At 34.2% G+C, this 20,460-nt stretch overlaps 1 protein-coding gene across 6 annotated transcripts in view; it reads right to left on the bottom strand.

Annotated features, from left to right (window-relative positions):
* Nucleotides 1-20,460, bottom strand: part of jbug (filamin-type immunoglobulin domains fbug) — a 166,294-nt gene that overhangs the window by 25,338 nt on the left and 120,496 nt on the right. For all 6 annotated transcript variants that reach the window (XM_089647232.1, XM_089647226.1, XM_089647231.1 and 3 more), the window contains exons 21-31: nucleotides 16,137-16,262; nucleotides 15,897-16,017; nucleotides 15,209-15,282; nucleotides 12,934-13,090; nucleotides 11,583-11,794; nucleotides 10,931-11,137; nucleotides 10,372-10,446; nucleotides 9,475-9,634; nucleotides 4,320-4,468; nucleotides 2,079-2,151; nucleotides 1,099-1,266 (exon numbers count right to left, since the gene is read on the bottom strand). In XM_089647232.1, the coding sequence (XP_089503358.1) occupies nucleotides 1,099-1,266; nucleotides 2,079-2,151; nucleotides 4,320-4,468; nucleotides 9,475-9,634; nucleotides 10,372-10,446; nucleotides 10,931-11,137; nucleotides 11,583-11,794; nucleotides 12,934-13,090; nucleotides 15,209-15,282; nucleotides 15,897-16,017; nucleotides 16,137-16,262 (1,522 nt within the window). The remainder of the gene's footprint in view (nucleotides 1-1,098; nucleotides 1,267-2,078; nucleotides 2,152-4,319; nucleotides 4,469-9,474; nucleotides 9,635-10,371; nucleotides 10,447-10,930; nucleotides 11,138-11,582; nucleotides 11,795-12,933; nucleotides 13,091-15,208; nucleotides 15,283-15,896; nucleotides 16,018-16,136; nucleotides 16,263-20,460) is intronic.

Here is a 20,460-nt window from a genome sequence, read left to right as displayed (position 1 = left end):
CCATCTACACAAAAATGATTAAAAAAATCATTTTACTTATAGCCAAAAACTCAATTAACAGGTCTACCTCAAGGATCTGAGAATGGACCGCTTTAATTTTATAATAATATTAATGTCATAACAACTTAATTGACAGTCCTGCCATCGTTGCCACTATTAAATTCCATGTGCCGACTAGGAATACAAGACAAAATATAACATTCTTCTGCATTGGTTCCATGATATTTCATCAAAATGAAAATTTAACACACCTTTAAAAAGTGATATAGAGTCATTAAAAGTGATGAAACAAAAACTAGGTTAAATAGGTTACATAGCTTTTTCATCACTTTCAAACCTAGTTTTTGTTTCATCACTTTTCATGAGTTTATATCACTTTTTGTAAGTGTGTTGAATTGTCACTTTGATGACATACCCGGTCACCTTCTGCAATACATACACAACCAACTATCAGATACACTTACTGACCAATAGGATGCATGATCTGGGCAACAAGTATGGGGGTACTATTAATATATTTATTGATTCCATTTATAGAATTAACCGTAATCTACACCAGCACTTTGTTGAATCCTACAAATTAGAGTAGCGTTGGTAATTTAGTTTTAGTGATTTGTCTTATATGTAGTATTGTTCTAGTTTTTATAATATTTTATGTTACTGTTACATGTTTTACTTTATTTTTATTTTATATTCATTAGCTTTAATTTTTTTTTTTTGTATTATTTTCGATAGCTTACTAGATATATTCTGTTTTAAAATGCATGTAAAAGCCCAGCTTGGCGTAAAACCTAATAAAATAAAATAATAATTAGCCAAAAATTACAAATACGCTTACAAATTTAGGGAAAATAAATCTTTGTCCACTAGAAAATGTTGGTTAATAAGTTATGTTAGGGAAGGTGTTTTATAATATCTACAAAACATAATCAACTGGTCTGCCTGGTGCTGTGTTAGGTGTTATTATCACTGCCTTAGCTCCTTGGCGCCTTAGCAAGTAAGCGCTCAGAGCGGACTGCTCCAATTGCGCGTGCACAGAGCTGAACCTGATTTTATCTTGATCATTATATAAAATAAAATAGGGTTTGATGAAGTTACCTGGAACATCTTGACCATTGAATCTTAAGTCCACCGTATGTGTTTGTGGCTCCCTGGGTGTGAAGGATATGGCGTATGTGTGCTGCCCCTGGGCCTGGGCCGAGGTGGGAACCCTGCCACCATTTACTGTCACTTCCAAGTTTCCAGGGCCTGCCTGTGATGTCTCCACTAAGACGAAAATAATTGATTACTACCTCACATTCACGTAATAATAAACCACCACCCCAATAACTGGGCAAGTGTCCGATTAGAGAAAGCGGCGGATTATAGTGCATGTATACATAATATGCTAGAAGTTGAAACAGGTATTTCGTTTATTAACGTTTATTAACATAAACAAAGACCGCTATCGATCTTTCGTAAAATTGAAATATTTTGGTAAAAAAATATCATTAGAGGGCAAGTTGAACACTTTTAAAGGTGTCATATTTACGTTAATGAGAAGATTACATTTTTTTAACTTATTCAAACAACACATGTGACAGTTTCTAGAATACTCAGAGGACAAACCGAAATGTCCTAAAATAAAAATAATTAACCCTAGTGACTGGGAAAATGGTCCGCTCCAGCAATCTAGACGGTGGTATGGTAACTATGTGTATAATAATTATATAACCCAACTCATCAGCTTGGCGCTCGGGTCTGGGCACCCGGCGTACTACTGAATTTGACATACGAACACCGTCGAATTATAGAGCTTCATTTTGGGGTTTCGACTCAACAAAAATAACAGCGGATTATAGAAGTTGTCAGATAATTAGAGATAATTAACTAAAAGAGTACCGTATTTAGAAGGTATTTTGAAATCTATCGATTTATTGAAATCAACATTTTATTTGTTCATCGATTCAACGATGATCGAGATCATATGAACAGTTCTTATTTGATGAAAAACATATTTGATTGATTTTAAATTTTTTTAAATACGTTTGCTATATTTTAGTTTCAAGAACATAGACGCTTTATGAACGAGAGCTTACCTAAAAATGTGACTGGTTTGCCGACCGTTCCGCTTGCAACATCTTTCACTCTTATGGCATTGACATCATAGACCTAAATTCAATAAATATCATAAGATTTGAGAAATGAAATAAGAAAATTGAAAATGAATAAAAAGTGGTTATGAAACAGTAAAAATCGAGGTTAGGGAAAGAAAAAAAATGGTTTTGAAATTCAACAAATCAAGTTCACCTAACAACTCGGGCGATAGAGATTTCCTGGCGTTCAATTTTGGATTCAGCCTCTCTCAGTCCAAAAATCATACCTCCGAATATTAATACAGAACATAAAAATTGCTTACTGCGGTTTAAATTCAATGAATCCACCTATATTTCATCATTTATCCCACATTAACAGGTTTTATAAAAAAAAATTAAATCGTTAAATTTATAAATGCATGAATTCTCCATGTTCGTTAAAGAAATCACTCAGACTTGTAGTTATTTGGGGCAAAGTTGAATATTACTATTTCTGTATGTTGTCATTGGTCTACTGAAAATGCCTTCAAAATGTGTTCAATTTTATAAAACAATTTGAAACAACATCCACATGAAGACTCCATGATAAAAAACATTATCCAGAATATTCCATGACAGGAAAATTAGTGACATCTTTTGGTAGTCGATAGAAGCTTAACCTCTTGTGTGCCGCTTTATATTTGCACTCAAGCGATTTTTGGCATATTATGTCAAGTATGCAAAAATGTTTTGAGCGATCGCTTACCATAATGTACCAATTTTATAGAAACTAAAAATATGGGAGAGACGGTGAAATCTAGGTAGAATCATAGGCTTTAAACCTCAAGAAGCAGTTTCATGTCAACGGTCCCGAAGAACAATGTCTGATGTGCAAATTTGTAGTTTTACAGTAGAGCTATTTGATGTTCGGTTTCTGCAATTTTACTGTTTTTGAGATCAAGAAATATAGTGTTGTTTTATATTTTGCATTAATCCCTATTTATTTAATTGGAGAAATATATTATCAAAAACAGTATAAAAAGCAGAAATGAAACTTTTACACCGCTACTGCAAAACTAAAAATTTGCAGATCCGACATTGTTCATCAGGAACGTTGATATGTATCCATATTAATATTTTAAGGAATGGTAAGAATTAAATAATATGGTAAATGTATATATATATATGTAGCTATCACTTGACCCAAATTTGGGTAGCTATCGCTTGAGTTGCTAAAGACTGCTTGGTTCCATATGTGTATGAGTTATTGCAGGTTACATCAAAAGAATTTTTATTTTATTTTGTAAGAAACAAACAGCTTTTATATAATATGCAATGATAGATATAAATATACAAGTTAACTGAAGTCAAGCCACAGAAGTTTCCTTTGCTAAAGTTCGAATGTTTGTTCTACACAAGGGTAGATAAAATAAATCAGATTGTCCGGTTGATCTAGACCAAGGCTGCCCAACCTTTTTAGCAGTTGGGCGAAATTAACGATTTTGAATCACTGGCGGGCCACTGAATACCTGACGGTTCCTATTTACGGAACTTCGCTGAGAAAAAATTCCGCGCACCCAAAAACATCATATGTGATTCCCCACAACAATTTTTCGAATTCCATGGGGGGGGGGTTGCTACAAGATTCCATTTCGGACGCAAAAAATATTATATCAAAAACCAAAATATTTTTGTTTAAAAAATGGGTTCAACAGGTTAGATTTTTTCGTCGTTGATTCTCGTTCTGAGTAGCCTAAATAGCGATATCGCCTTCGTTGGCAACACTGGTGACCGCGCGCAAGCTGCATTGTTTGTTTTACCGCGGGCCCGCGACACTTTTTCAAATTGGCGGATTGGCGGGTTTTTTGAAAATGGTACACGCGGGCCACTTATAATTCATTCGCGGGCCACAATGTGGCCCGCGGGCCTGGGGTTGGGCAGCCTTGATCTAGACGGAATATGAAGATTTATTAAATTGGTAAATTCTGGTGAGTCCAGACCATTATTTAGGATTTTAAACAATAAGATTTGATCAAAAATTAGACGTAGTGTTTGGAGGGAGTTAAAATTATGAAATTTAATGGATTCGGTATAATTTGAGAAGTGTAAGTTTAGTTTATAAATAAAATTACACTTACGAAACTTATAAAAATGACATCCTTATCATAAAATGACAATGTTTGACATTAATTATTTGAAAGGAATCTAAAAAGAAGAGATAACATCCGTATGTAGTTAAAACTGAAGTAATATATATTATTTTACCTTGGCAGTGAAGGGGCTCCCTGGGCACGGCTGCGAGCGCAGAAGCACGTGCAGGCGATGTTCCCCTACCGCGCGTGGCACGAACTCTGCCCGGAACAGGCCTGCACCCGCCTCAAGCACGCTGGCCGGCACGCTTCCCCCATTGGGACCTGGGCACACATACACTCAGTCTCCATCTCTACACCGTCCAGTCTCGTGTCTTAACTCACATACACTCAAGTCTTGTACAGTCTAATTCTAACGCAGTCTAGTCTTAAGTACATGTTTTAAATTTCATGTCAAGTGTCGTGTCTTAAGCTTGAAGGTTTAGTAAGTCTTTTGTTTTCAAGTCTTAAGTGCCAATTCCTTAATGTTATGCCTTAAGTGGTGAAATTTAAGACATCAAAATTAAGTCTTACAGTTTATGTTTGAAGTCTTAAAATTTGAATTCTTAAGTTGTTCTAAGGACGGGTTGTTTCGGAGAATCTGAACAATTCATCAAATTTCAACGTTCATTTTCAAGTTCTGTGAAAGATTTTTTCAAGTTCTGTTTTTATTTCAGTTTTGTCAAGCAACTAGCCTACAATGATATAAAAACAGAAATTGAATAAGTCTTTCACAGAACCCGAAAATGAACGTTGAAATTTGACGAATTGTTCAGATTCTCCGAAACAACCCGTCCTAAGTCTTAAGTCATAAAGTCTTGTCCTGTGTCAGTAAGTCCTATATAGTAAATTGAGTTTTTATGTGGCGGGTCTCATAAATTATGGTCAGAAGTGGTTTTATTATGGTTTGAAGAAGAATAAATCCAACGCCATCTATGGTGTAAGTTCTAAGAGTGTCTGATCAAATACATTGGAAAGTAACGTAAACAAGAAAATTAAACAATGTAGTGATTATATAATTTCTCACAGTCAAGTCTTTAAGTATTCACTTCCAATGTTTTCGATCATACAAATTTCTAATCATTTGTTCTTTTCAGAATAGCAAAAAAAGCGTTATTTGCGATTGTTCGTCAGTAATGTAAAAACAAATGTAAGTATTGTTACACGGTCGAATTGTTATTGTCACCTGGTCAGTGTAGTTGTGACAATTATAAAAGACTGGTAGATTAAGATAAATCCATTTCCAAACATCCAAGGATATCCAATGCGCAGAAAATTAAGTAATCCTTTTATTTTAAAGTGGGACTCGAATAAAGCAAAATATCAGCCACTGTCAGTTCTTAATATATTATTATTAACATTCCGAAATTTAAAAAACTGGATATCTGTGCATATTTTCTTTGCTTGATGCATGTAAAAGCAATACTCAATTAAAAAAACATTATTTTTTATGGTGAAGTTCTAATTTGTAACTTGTAGTTAAATTATATTATTGTCTATGACACCATTTATCAATGCATTATGTATTAATTTATTGTCTATGTTAATTCACTTAAGTAATTATTACTTAATACAGCATTGAAAGCATTATGGCGGCAAATATAACTTATTTCTACTTCACCTTTTAACCACTATTGTTATTTTAAGCGCTGACTATTTTAATATATTTATTTTTAAATACTTAGTTTACATTAATGTAAAAAACACGGAATAAATATTTTTATGTTGTTCAAATAATTTTAGTTTTAAAATCATCATAAAATCTCAAAAAGAAATAATTTTTTTTTTAAACTTTTTTATAATTTGTTTTATGCAATAATATTTTAAATCAAGTTTCACTAATTTACCTATAAAAAACATACAAAAATATTATATAACATGATTACATTCATTATAACTACTTATTCTTCGGATTAATGTTTCTATCTCTCTGTAATAATAAGATATATCAATATTATCAGAATGCTGAACAAAGTGAAAAATTTACTCACTAATAATTTAATACAATAATAAATTGTAATTGTCCTTCCATAGAAGTATATTATTTTATTACAATCTGTAAATTACTTCATCTCAATTTTCAAGCCCATAATTTTAAATTTATAGTAAACATACATAAAAATAAAATGTTATTAAGTTATTGTAAGAATATTACGTAATACCAATATTGTTGTATAGATCTTTCATGACGTCAAGTAAAAAGGCTTAAAGATTTTAATACAGTTATAGTATTATTGTAATGTATTTGTTTCCATGAAAAGCAACCAACAAAAGTTTTTGTTAAGTGCTATTTGATATCAAATGTCTAAACACAATAATGCCGGTAGTGCAAGAAAAAAATTGTTAGTGGTACCTAATTAGAATTAAAGTATTTGTGTAAAAAAATTGTAAATTCCTTCTCCCAAGCAAGTTAGCAAGCAAGCGATAATTATTTTTATGAAGCGATCCAACACCATCTTTATAAATCTACTATCGTTAACAATTTAACGCAAAATAACATGAAATCATTTCCTCATTCATTTAAGTTTTAAAACACAATTAATTAATGTGAATAAATGGTAGTCTATTTATTTTGCAAAATATTTTTGTACACATTGAAAATTTATTAGACAAACTATCACTCTAAATTTAATTCTGATTCAAAAGCGATTTTTAGCAATTATAATATGTTGTAAAAAAAATGTTGCGCATTTGCGCTTGGTGTAAACCAAATAATTGAGGAAATGAAAATGTTCTTAAGATAAAATGAGTGTTTTTGTACACAAACAAATTATGAGCAAAAATAATATTACATATAGTTCTAAATAAGATACAAGTTGTGATGAAAAATATCGTTTATAATATTAGTTATTAATGATAATACCATCAATTACTAGAACCATTATTAATAATTTTATCAATAACATTATTGTTGATAATAATACAAACAATAATCTTGGTAGTTCATGTTATTCTTGATAATACAATACAAAACTAGTTATTCTTGATAATAAATCAATATCCCTAGTTATTATTGATAATACAATCAAGAACACTACCTAGTTATTCTTGAAGATACAATCAATGAAAATTTTATTCTTGATAATACAATCTACAATAAGGGTTATTCCACATAATATAAATAAATTTTCCTTCCCCCTATCCATGCAAGTCAACATCGTCAATTCTGTAACTCCATTCTAAAAGTCAGTTCGTATCTAACTGCTTTCACTCTCAACACACTGTCATCTGTCAAATGCGACAACAGCCGCTGTCACCGTGACAGTATTGTGAACTGTCAGTCTATCTGTCAGTCGCGACAGTTGTAATTCGTTAGTAAGTAATTGTCAAGTTACAGTCAAGTCTAGTAATAGTAACGCCGCCTTCCTGTAAAGACAAGCACAGAAAAAAAAAGATAGTCACACCAAGACGTACATACATGAAGATATACAGACAAACCCAAGTATGGAAAGATGTGTGCGTGCAAATTATTTCCAATCCTGTGTACTTCAAGTGAGGACAGAAGAGGGGCAATGTTATGAAAATAAAATAGGTAAGTACTTAATATTCAAAGGAAAAAAATAATAATTGAACGGCATAAACAATTTTTTTTAAATACTGAATAGATATGAAGAGGTACAGGATATTCAAATAGTGTTCCAATGTAATAATTGATTGGCTTGGTGGAGAAATGATAAAACTCATAAACCGTGTTTTTGAAATAGTGCAAGAATAAAAAGCTTGCACGTTAATTTTGTGTTAGTTTTTAAAAATCTTACATTTCTGGTTTTGAATTCAAAGGTACGCACAGTTTCATAACAAATTTTAGATGTAAAAAAACTTTTACATCTAAAATTTGTATGTAACTTACCGATATCTAGGTATAACATCCGGAAGTAACATTTGGTATTTAAGGATGTTAAATAGCCATTTTTTCCAACCAGCTCCTCAAATATTGTTGCTAGTCTATCTATCTATATAAATAAAAATGTAAATTTTTGTTTGTTCAAAATCTTAAATTTCCAAATATCTTCACCGATTGCTTTGAAATTTTGATACAACGTTGCATTGGAATACGCATGTGTTTTTATATACCTATATTATATAGATGTCACCTGTGACAGGTAAAAAATACTCTTTTTAATACAGCGCCATCTGTTGGACGTAAAAGCAAAACGCGCTATTTTTTCTCTATCTGCACAGACAGAGTGAACAGCAATGCGTGGTGGGGTACAGCTAGTTTAAAAAAAAAAATTAATTGGGGAGTTCCACATTGTTTATTTAGTTTTTCTCATTGTGTATCTTTATTTGTTAAAAAAAATCTCTCAAAAGTAGGAAAAAGCTAATATTTCCAGTTTATGGTAGCTTTCATATGCAGAAAACTGTTTTACTATCAACTACACGTGTTTCGGAAATAACTTCAAGAAAATATGCACAGAGTACCTTGATAACATGTTTAAATAAAATGATTTTAATTTTGTTGACAATTCATAAATAAACATAATATTTGGAATCAATCTCACCTTAGAGAAAAGAGGAAAAATATTATCTACAGGTTTGTATGACGGAAAGAAAATATACATAATAAAGAGAATACTAGAAGAAAGGTATGTTACATACATAATGGTATAAATATGTGCCCTCTGTTAGAGAAATGCTAGGAAGAAAATCACTTCCAAGGGAAGACCATTCACAGAAAAAAAATATTACAAAAACACAACAATATGTAAATATTATCCATCCATTTTGACGTTGGTGCAGGCATGAAAAAGAAATGAAGTAATTTTCGAAAAAAAATAACAAAATATTATGTAATGATGACTGACAATCAATGCAAATTTGAATATTTTTTGAATAAACGCTTCTCTCGGCCCTTTTGAGCATAAAATATTAAAATTTGATCAAACGCTGTAACGGGCCGAGAATCGGTTACGGCTACGGTAGAAATTTTAAAATGGGTCACTGATCGTGAATTTGAATATTTTCACATTTGACCGGTCCCCATTAAAACTGTAGGATAATATCAAAATTTGTTCACACGCTTAAACGTGCCGATAATCGGCTCTTGACGGGTACTGTTCAAATGTAGAAAACTTCAAAATAGCGCTGATCGTCGATTTGATCACCAATCAAACGCGATGTTTTTTTTTAAATAATTTAATAACCTAATCATTAGTATTTTAAGACGGGAAATACTTGATTTTTAATTGAGTCTGATTGAACTTTTTCTCTTCATTACTCTAACTTTTCCATTAATAGAAAGTTATTGACAACATTTAAATAATCTTTTCCGTGCTTGAACATGTAATTACCTTCGACGTTGACTTCAATATCCTCTAATTTCCCGCCGGGGTGTGTGATTAGCAGGTGGGCAGGCTGAAGCACGGGCCCGGGGGGTGGCAGGGCTACCTGGGGGCCAGGGCCTCCCCCGCCAAGCACGGACACCACCATGGGACAGCCAGGCACGGCTTTCTGCAATGATAAATGTCACCGGTTTGAGGAAATATGGACAGTCTTTTTTACACAGTTTTGAAATAACACAGTCCTCAAAGCGTATTGGTTATAATATGACATAGGTACACAGATTTAAGTTGAGATAAAATTGAGATAGAAGTGATTTTGTACCAAACATGCGAAAACGGATTTGTTTATTGTCTAACAGCGACATAATAAATAATGCAATGGAACTTATCTCCAATTTCCTAAACATGGAACGTATACACCGTGTAAAAATAGAATTAGGTTTAGTGTTTTAGTCTTTGAAATGCCGAGCTCCCGTTACGTAATAAATACCTTCATACTAAATGTAAATGTCAGATTACCACATGGATTTGCCGGTACTCAACGGTTACAAAATTTTCACATTCAATGAGTACTTTTGGCGCTTGAGAAGTTAAGGAAGAAATTAACTCGGAAGTAATGAGCCACAGGAAACAAATTTGAGATACATAATAGGTACATGATATATTATATTATATTATAAACGCACACACATACACTCAATAATCAAGGTGAACGCATATATTATTATGTACAGTTTAGAAAACATGGTTTTTACTTTCCAAAGTATTTGCGAGATTTAAGCAGAGGATGCCCACAAAAGATACAATTAGATTAGATTGATTATTTCCACCCATCGTCATCTAAAGTGATATGGTTTTTAATTATTATTTTGAGTTGTTTGTATAAAATATTGAGGTTATATTTACCTTATTGAATGATACATTCACTATGTGGTCACAAGCTTCGGCAGGTACAAAACTAACGGAGAACCGAGCATTGCCCTGAAAGGAAAATAAAACATTAGCATATTTTTCACAGTATTTATACGGTTATTTTTATCAAAATAATAACAACGTATCACCTTTCTCTTCATCTACTATTTAATTTGCTTTTTCTAACCACAAAATTTTCGAAGTTTTTCAGTTTTCCCCCTCAATAATCTATCTGTCACATTTCAAAATGGAACACAAAAAAATACTGAATTAAATCACACAATCGAATGTAAAGTGCCTAGTATTTACCCCAATTTCCAAAATGGAACTGTGCCAGATTTCATAATAAAGTACCTAGCCCAATTTTGTTACAATAAATAATATCTACGAAACAAACAACAAGGAGCGCGGTAAAATTGAAATAGAGTAAATTTTTGTATTGTAAAACTTATTCAGATAAATATTTCTAAACTCGTCACTCTGCATACATCACGGCAAAACAAAAGCTTTTTTTTCACAGCTCACTGTTTATGGAAGGAGTTCTTATACTGACCTGAGGATGAACTTGTGTAGGTATATTGAGCCCCCTTGCGGAGATGGTGATCTCCAGGTTGCCCTCTCCGGCTCGACTAGCGTCAACGGAGAAGTGTGCGGGGCCCCCCATCATAGCGCCCCCGGAGCCTCCGGCGACAGAGCCTCCGCTGACAGCCCCCACGGACACCAGACGGGCGTCATAGGCCTTGGCTACGAAGGGAGTACCCTGGAAACAAAAATTCACAATACATAGTTACAAGTTAAAACATTTTTTCACAAGGAATTTATAGGTAAATTGGATATTTTTTATAGGAAAAACCCAGTTTTAATGGGATAGATGTCCTCTAATATAAAGTGGTGTAATGTTCCCTAACATTGCACATAACACGTACCTACGTGACGTGGAAAATATTGTTTGCGCGAAAAAAAGTCGTAATAATATTAATATTATTTGGACAAGTAGAGGGGATTTTCACAGAATTTGAACAATTCATCAAATTTCAAAGTTAAAATTCAAGTTCTGTTATTATTTCATGATGGACCACATCACATTACTTCGATAAACAGAACTCAAATATTAACTTTTGATGAATTTTTCATATTTGTACCGTCCTTAGAATTTCTGCTTCATAGTTGATTATAGTATTAGATATTCATTGCAAAAGTCCTACCTGTACAGGATGCCCATTATATTCTACCGTGATTGTGTGGGGTCCCACGGCATCGGGGGTGAAGTCCGCACTGAGCCCCGCATGGGCATCCCCCGCCACCCTCACGGGTAATTCCCCACGGGGACCCCGAACCGCCACGGCCAACTCCGCAGCACCTCCACCTCCCCGCACGCTGAGTTGGAAGGTGGAAGGGGTTCCCACAGGGATCAGTTCTGGGGGACAGAGTAAATATTTAGTTTAGTAAATTACCATCAACTGTCTGCTTAAATCTTATCCATAGGTATTTTGGACGAGTTGTTCGCTAAATTGAGAACTCGAACCCGGAGAAACTCATGGTCACTGGCAAAGTCGAAGGTAGGAGAAACAGAAGAAGATCACTGATGTGTTGAACTTATCTAATATCACGAGTGTCCGGAAAGTCGGTGTTCACAAGGAGTGGTGGAACCTTATTCACCGGGTAACTGGAGTGGGGGTCATGATTCTCAGCAATGAGGCAACGACGGTAGGGAGGAATTATTTACAGACTAGAGAATCTAATTGTCCATGTAATTATTGTAAGATTCTGTAGGTCCCAAAGGGATCAGTTCTGTAATCAGAACAAACGGGTTAGTTGAGGAAAATAAGAACAATGTGGGTGTCTCAGTGAAAGCAATCCAGAGGCAGATCTAGGAAGAGGTGGAATGACTATGTAGAAGAAGATTAGAGCAGGTTGGATAGCTGAGTTTTGAAAAAGATTGGCGATAGACTGCAGCTGGCTTATTGGCGTACTGGAAAAATCCATGGGAGGAAGTGCAAATGTAGCCTTGTTTCCGTGATGGAATCTCGGATTAGAGGAGTAATAATGGATTGATTTAGGTATACGAGGTGAATAAATTTAATGGATTGAAAGAACAGTGTGCGGAAGCTCGTAGTACCATCGGGATTTTGATGAATCTACGTCACATTTGGAGTCGAATTTGTGGCATAATTTTTTTTTGATTTGATCTTTCGTTTTCGAGTAAATCGAGTCTAAAGTTCAATTATTTAGGCCAAAATTTGAAAAAAAAACGTTTGCTAGGGGGTTGGAATCAGCGGTATAGTGCATTTTAAAATGTGTCAAAGCGTTTACCTAACTCAAAAGATTTTTTAACCCCTTAGTTGCCGAAAAAAGGAGAAATACTCGAATGGAAAAAATAAGTATTCAGCTTGTACTATAAGAGATTCAATAGATAAATGTTTAAATTTCATTTGTATGTGTTTGAATAGGTTTACCACAGGGGTCACTTCTAGGACCACGCAAAAATTACTTGATTAATTGTTTTTGTCAGGGAACAAAGAAAATGTTACTTATCTCTATAAATTTAAAACTTACCTAGATTGGAGAGATTGAGAGTGACTCGCCCCGTATCGGCGATGTTGCACAAGAAAGGACATCCCCTGACAGTCTCGCCGTTGAACTTGATGTCTATGTAATGCGGGCGCGCATGCTCGGGCGTGAAGGATACCAGGCACCTACCTCCCCCCACAACCTAAAAACGTTTTTTCACAAATCATAAACATGCAAGTGGCTCATCGGGGTGGTCTCTTTGACATACGTACTGTCTTATATGGATGTTTCGAAACTCCGTAGCTCATGACGAAGCTCATTTCGAAGCTCCGTAGCTCTTGCCTCCCACAACGTGAAAATGTTTTGTCATAAATCAAAAAATGAGCCACTTGCATACATTATTAATATCATTAAAAAAACATGCAAGTGGCCCATTGGAACGATCTCTTTGACAACAGTATTGTCTTATATGGATATTTCGAAGTTTCGTAGGTCGTGATGGAAAAAACTTTGAATTATGACTATTTTCATATGATTTGGCATCAGATTTGTCTTGTATGTGTGGGGCAATAAATTTCGGGTGTTTGACTCCGTCAGTGTAGAGCGAGAGAGATATATTATAGAAGTATAAAATCCAATGTATTAGTTTCATCTATCTCTCACATCCCTGCCCGAACCTTATAACAACAGTGGTATAGCCTACAACTATATTATAACAATTATATTTCGAAGCTCCGTAGCTTACGATGGAATTGATTTTGCGAATAAAAGGGAAATGCATTGACATAGGAATTCCAGACAGAAAAATCTGTAGGTACATCAGGACGCCAGAGCTCACCTTTTTGCTCTCCTTTATATAAGTAGATTATATATCTATTGATTGTGCACAATGCACATCACTATACTCTATACATAAATTGCTACGTCGATTAACAATGGTAAAAATAAATGCACTGATTTAAAACACTAGATTTTTCAATGACTAAGCACTACGCAATGATTTGAAAAATAGCTAACAACGATAACATTATTATATTATATTTCGAAATTCCATCTCGCTGAACAAGCAAACAATGGACTATAATAATAAGAATCAAATTGGTTTATGTTTTATCTGTCAAGGTCTTTATATTATCAATTACCTAAGTATACCAAACTAAAACTGCTGCAGCTAATGAATGTGAATTGAAGTAGATAGCTGACTTGACATTATTTCATTGTCGCCATTAATCTGCCGTCACAATATGAAATTAATGATGTAAGTTGAACCTTGCAAACTAGTGACGGAAGCTCGATTCGATTTGTTTAAAATGAGGTTATGTCGTGCCCAGCAAAAATGGTTTCATTATTATAAGACTTTATGGATTAAAATAACAATGAGTTATTGTTATTAGAAATTGCACAAATACAAAATCAATTTTATACAGAAGTTCACTATTCTCGTTTTAAATAAATAAATTAACTTAATTAAATGTATTAGCAAATTCTAAGAGAAACGCTTTTAAAGTCATGCAATTATATTTGTAATTTGTTCATATTTAAAGTACCTAAAAAAACGATTATTTTTGTCATTCATGTTTTGCATATGATGGAAGTGGTTTATTTATGTGATGGAGTCACCGCCATCTTTATTAATACAGGCCGTGCTTTAGAAAATTAACTGACAGCTAAAGAGGCATGTTTTCGGACTTCTTACTATGGGTACTATTGGGCAGGGGAGTATAACTCCGAATTCAAATATCGAAAATTGTAACCGAAATATTGTGACGTCATATGACTGCCTAACTATATCCACCAATGAAAACCTCTGAAAGTCTATGGACTAAACTTTCATAGTTTTTAATTGGTGTATAGTATAATAAGAATGAGAATTGTACTGTCTATATATTGGTATATCTATGCTTTTTTAGGACTAATTTGTTTCATACAAAAAGCTTGAAGATATCGATCTATTGAGTGGTTAATTTATGCTGCTGGGTACTAAGGTGAGTGGTTTATTTATGGCACTAAGGCAGTGATGGAGTGATATGATGTACCTATACAAGTATAAGCAGAATTGATAGCAACGCATCGAAGAGAACTGCTGCAGCTATTGTCCATAACCGAAACTTATTGTCCATATATATCCATAACCGATAACTTTTTCGTGTAGACGATAGGTAGGTAGGTATTGTATCATTTATAATATTTTGTGTTATGACCGTGTAATAGTATCTACCCAGTATTTTATAGAAGGGTTTGAGGATGGTAGGAGTTCAAAGAAAAAAAAAATGTTTTGGAAAAAAATCATTACATAATGCAGTAAAATAAAGATTTTTACCTGCACATGATTAGGTACCTCCCCTTCATTGATTGAGATTTCTAATTGTCCTTCTCCAGCTGCACTTGCGTCCACTATAACAAAAAAACGACAGTAAGATCACACACACTTATTGAAATTTAATTTAATATTCAACATCCATTGACCTAATTACGGTTGTCTATATGCGTTTTTTTACATTAGCTCCATATTGGAAGCCCTTAGGAAAATAATGGTCCATGATATCTTTCGGGATGCTGTGTAGAACTTTTTAAGGAAATAAAGGAAAGGAAGTTCTTGGAAGGAAACAGGTATGAGGGGTGGGTAGGGATCTAGGGGTTATTGTGTCCAGGAGTGACGGACGTATGAATCCATTTCTCCCACTGCAGTGCAAGGCGATGGGTCGATAGAGTCCTGTTGGAGAGGTCGAAGAGTCTTCCTCAAAAAGTTTCTGCCGATCCGGCCCGCCACGCAATAGGCAGACGCATCCGCCATCAGACTAACCTCTCCCCACGAATCCGGGCACCCCTGCTAAATCACCAAACGTAGCGGTCCACTTTGGGTGACCTATGGGTTGGTTATCCAATAAATAGTTCCCATCTCCAAAATTGAGTAGTAACATATGTATAGTAAACATTATCAGAAGCTACGTTGTCAATCGCTTAGTCAATTGAAAAAGTACAATAATTTAAAATAAAAGGTTAATTACCCCTAAATTGGCATGGCTGTCCAACAACTCCGCTGCTGACATCACTGACTTGAATGAGGCTGGAATCATAAACCTTTGCCACCAAAGGACCAGCGGTCAATTTGTTTCCTCCTATTGACACCTGAACAGCAAATTTGTTTATGATAAGCAATATTATTTAGTAAATAAAAAAAAAATCATAATAATCCGGCTCGAAGGACCAAAATTTAATTCACCATGTAACAAATGACTAGTACTGACCTCTATGATATGGGTGCCGACCTCCTCTGGCATGAACTCTATACGGAAGGCCCCTGGCTGGGAGGTCACCTCGGCTACTCTCGCCGGCACCAGGCGCTTGGAAGGTGCCACTACTGTCACGCCAATCTGGAAATAAGTAACATTATAGTATGACGAACTTACTTATTGTAAAAGGTGACAGAAAATGACAAAAGGGGTGTCTTAAAATAAACAATGAGCCAAAGTTATTTAAAAAAATAATACATATGTACACATTTCAAATGTAGAATAAAAATATATCTTATACTTAGGTACGTTATCGCTTGTCTGAATTCTTCACACAATCGGTTCAAATTTTGAAAATAAGACTGAAATTCGAAGCATATCCGAGTTAATTGAAACAGAGTTAGACAGAAAGACATACAGACTCACAACCGAAATTAATATTAGTATATTCGTAGTAGAGTTGTAAAAATAAAATAAATGTCACACATTAAAATTAAAACAATTATGTATTTATCCAAGGCACTAACTAGATTTAGTCTAGTTAGTTAATTATTTTAATAATTTATGCGTATTTCCTAATCTTCAAACCTAACTTTGATTGAGAAAAAAATGGAACTTCAATGCACCTTTTACCATCTCCTACGACATAAATAGTTATTTCTTATAGGACCTAATTAAGTTGAAACCATGTGATATTTATAATTTTTCGCTTATTGGGCGTACAGCGGAATTTGACGAGTTCATCAATCATACATAAAAGATGCCACTAAAAGTATGCATTAAGAAAATGAAGATAATGTTGGGTCTTAATCGATGTTATTAAATATGACCGAAGGGAATATGTTCGAATTAGCTCAGTGGTAGAGCAAAGTCCCGGCAAGGCCGAGGTCCAGGCTTCAATTCCTAGATGCAAACAAATCTTTTTCTGATTTTTCCGTTTCAAATTGGTCGGTAATATTGTCTTCAATGATTAAATATTGCAATTTGAGGTTTTCATTAATTTATATTTAAAATATTAAATATAAATGTTACGTCTATTAACTTTCCTTTCACATCCCATTATACCACACTGTACGTACTACGTAATCAAAAATAATAATTTCGGTTGTGAGTCTGTCTGTCTAACTCTGGTTCAATTAACTCGGATATGCTTCGAATTTCAGTGTCATTTTCAAAATTGGAACCGATTGTGTGAAGAATTCAGGCGAGCGATAAAGTACCTATCAATAGTATTTATTCATTTTTTTCATAAGATTTATTTTAATTCTAAATTTGAAATGTGAATTCCTTTTGTATACATTTATTGGGATTAATCTTGACAACTAAACGTTGGGTCTTGCTTACTGACATAGTGAGAAATATAAACTAGTGTTTTATATAAGTTATCCACAGAATAACTAAAATGTGCAAAGTTTCCGACCGCAATTTGAAAAAAAAATTATAAATTTCCTGATTTTTTTATCAATTATTTTTATATGAAACAACAAAAAATGAGGTGACTATAACGTTTGTAATACATTTGTGTAATTTTTTCTTCATTGTAAGTTTAGTTTCAAAAACTTAAGGTAAACCATTTAAAAAAATGTTTGCATTGAAAATTTTAATATTTCCAAAAACATATAAAAACAGTTCTTAGTTTTCGTAAAAGTTCAGAAATATTCAATTTATTTGGATGTCATTTAAAAGCGAGAATACCGAGACCTTCGGACAGAATATGCCAGAGGCCTGAGGGTTAATTGAGAATTGGGAATTGATATTTACCTCACTGCGAAGGCTTAGCATTGTAAATTTCAGTAGAAATACTTTTTCTTCAGCAGTTTTTTAACACAATAAGTAAAATAACACATCGAGTTATAAATACACTATAAATGTTTTTTTATGTAATTCACAGGAATATCAAAGATAATCTGGGTATTGTTAAAATACGATGCACTTTAAAATATATTATATGCTCTTCATGGCGTAGGTTTTAAAATAAGAAATGCGACTCAAACATAATCATTTTTGAACCGATATCCAGCCAGATTACAGGCAATAATTATTTAACAATTGTTGCACTATCGATAAAAAAGTCCAATCCACGTAAGATCTCGGTTTATGACGGCTATGAAAAACAACGAATTCAAAACGGAATATTTTATGATGCAAATTTGATATGAGTGTTCATAATATTTATAACTTCGCAATTGTTGTTGTTGTCAGACTTCTATTATTTAAATTGTTACCATGCTTGCAGATTAAAATGAACCTATTAAAAAATATGTGAATACCGCACACGAGTCCCAACCGCTCCCTATTGTCTGGAAGCCAGTGAGAATATGGCATCCCAGATTGGGGTATGTTGTGAGGCCGAAGGTAGTGCGGTGGGGAGGAGATGGGAAGAGGAAGGTGGAGGGGTACTTGGCTATTCACATCTAGTCACCAAACACGGCTAAAGCCATTTCAAGCGATGTTTCAATTCTGAATGATGATCTTACACCAAGGCGATACTGAGAACGATGCCGCAAAAATGCTATATATTATTTTGTGAAAATAACAAATTATTGAAATAAAATTTACTTGCGCACACCGGGATTTGAGCCCGCGACCTCTCAGACGTGTCTCACCCCTCGACCACGGAGGCCGTCAAAGAATATACATTTTTTTTAGAATTATTTCACCCGCCATGCTGGGGATCTCCCTGTTTTATGGCGGGTGATGTTTATTGAATATATTCATAATAAGATTGATAATGCGTAATAATTATTGCTGTAAATGTAAATTCAATCTTGGAGGTGAGTTTGGGTACCGCCGGCCCGGCAACCATTTATTGGATAACCAAAACCTCCGCCATAGGTCACCCCAAGTTGTTCGCTATGTTTGGAAATTTAGCAGGGGCACCGGATTCATCGGGTGAGGTGTGTTCAGCATGCACCTGCCCACCAGCTGCGTGGCGTGCCAGATCGGAAGAGGCTGGCTTGGTGAAACCCTTTGACTTCTCCAACTAGACTCTATTGACCCATCGCCTTGCGCCACAGCGGGAGGGATCGACCATTTTCATAGCTTTTTTCCTTCGCAGAACTTCCTCTCCTACCTTTACTTAAAAATATCCTCCATACAGCATCCTCAAAGATTACACAGGCCCTGAGGCATTTATTTTTCTCAAAACCAGGGTAGGAAATTATTACAGTCATAACGTATAATTTCAAATAATTATAAGCAATAATTAGTCGCTTGAAATATCAATACAAATTGAATATATCTTCCGAGTAAAAATAAATGCCGCCAACGGAAATTGAACCCGCACCTTCTGATGTCCGGTCAGGTGATCTGGACCACTGAGCTACGTCGGCTTATTCCCAACACGCCAAATAATTCAACATGTACTAGTACTTCAATCAACAATTAATGCTAGTCATATTTTTACTCGGGACATATTTTCAATTTGTATTGATATAGTTATGTATAATTCATGTGACTAACTATTGCTTTTAATAATTTGTTTTCCTTTGTGCTTTGCATACAAAAACCTTGTCTTATAAACTTTAGTTTATCATTAAAAAAATAACGTATATATTCAATAAAAAATTACGATTTGTAAACCATGGAAAAGCATTTGTTAATTTTCACTATCCCGACGAAGAAGCCATTGGCTTTGAAACACGTAGATTATTATTGATTAAAAGTGTTGTAAACAAAGTATTTCTTTTTCATATAATATGTTAAATAGTTCATTAGCCATTCAACTGTACAAAATGATACGCCCATAGAGCGTGGTCATGGTAGTCGCTCATGCAATACACCTTGCTATTATTTACTACCTTCAATGTGTAATAAAACTAGAGAAAGTTATCATTTGTAGATGATGTGTGTTATACCATGATTGAATATCATTGAAATACCTAAATAAAATTTTCGACTTGGATTAATGCATGATGGAAAAAAAGTCAAATCGGCCCCCACTAACCATCCATGCCTTTATAATTTACTTTAAACTTTAACAGAATATCTTATTTTCAGGTTAGAATCTGGTATTCTTGATCGAACGCCAAGAGTCATTGAACTTTATTATATATGTACACCTAAAGATATCAAAGGTAGATGTAAATTCAGCAGTTGCAATTGCAATTCAGCACTCAGTTTAATACGAGTTTGTTCGGGTCTTGAATGCATAAAACATCGTGTGATTATTTACACGAATGTATTTATATGGAACACACAAAAACTATACCATAATAATGTATAGTTTGGAATAAAAACTTGTAAGAACGATTGGTTGAATACCCTTTTAAGTGAGCTAGCAGCTACAGCAATTGAGCGATCGACCTACAACAGTAAGTCCATCCGCCCACGGAGCGAC

Source organism: Hesperophylax consimilis, chromosome 26 (genome assembly GCF_061612785.1).
Source record: "Hesperophylax consimilis isolate HC1 chromosome 26, BYU_Hcon_1.0, whole genome shotgun sequence".
Taxonomy (NCBI): Eukaryota; Metazoa; Arthropoda; class Insecta; order Trichoptera; family Limnephilidae; genus Hesperophylax; species Hesperophylax consimilis.
This window is presented reverse-complemented; position numbering and strand designations above follow the sequence as displayed.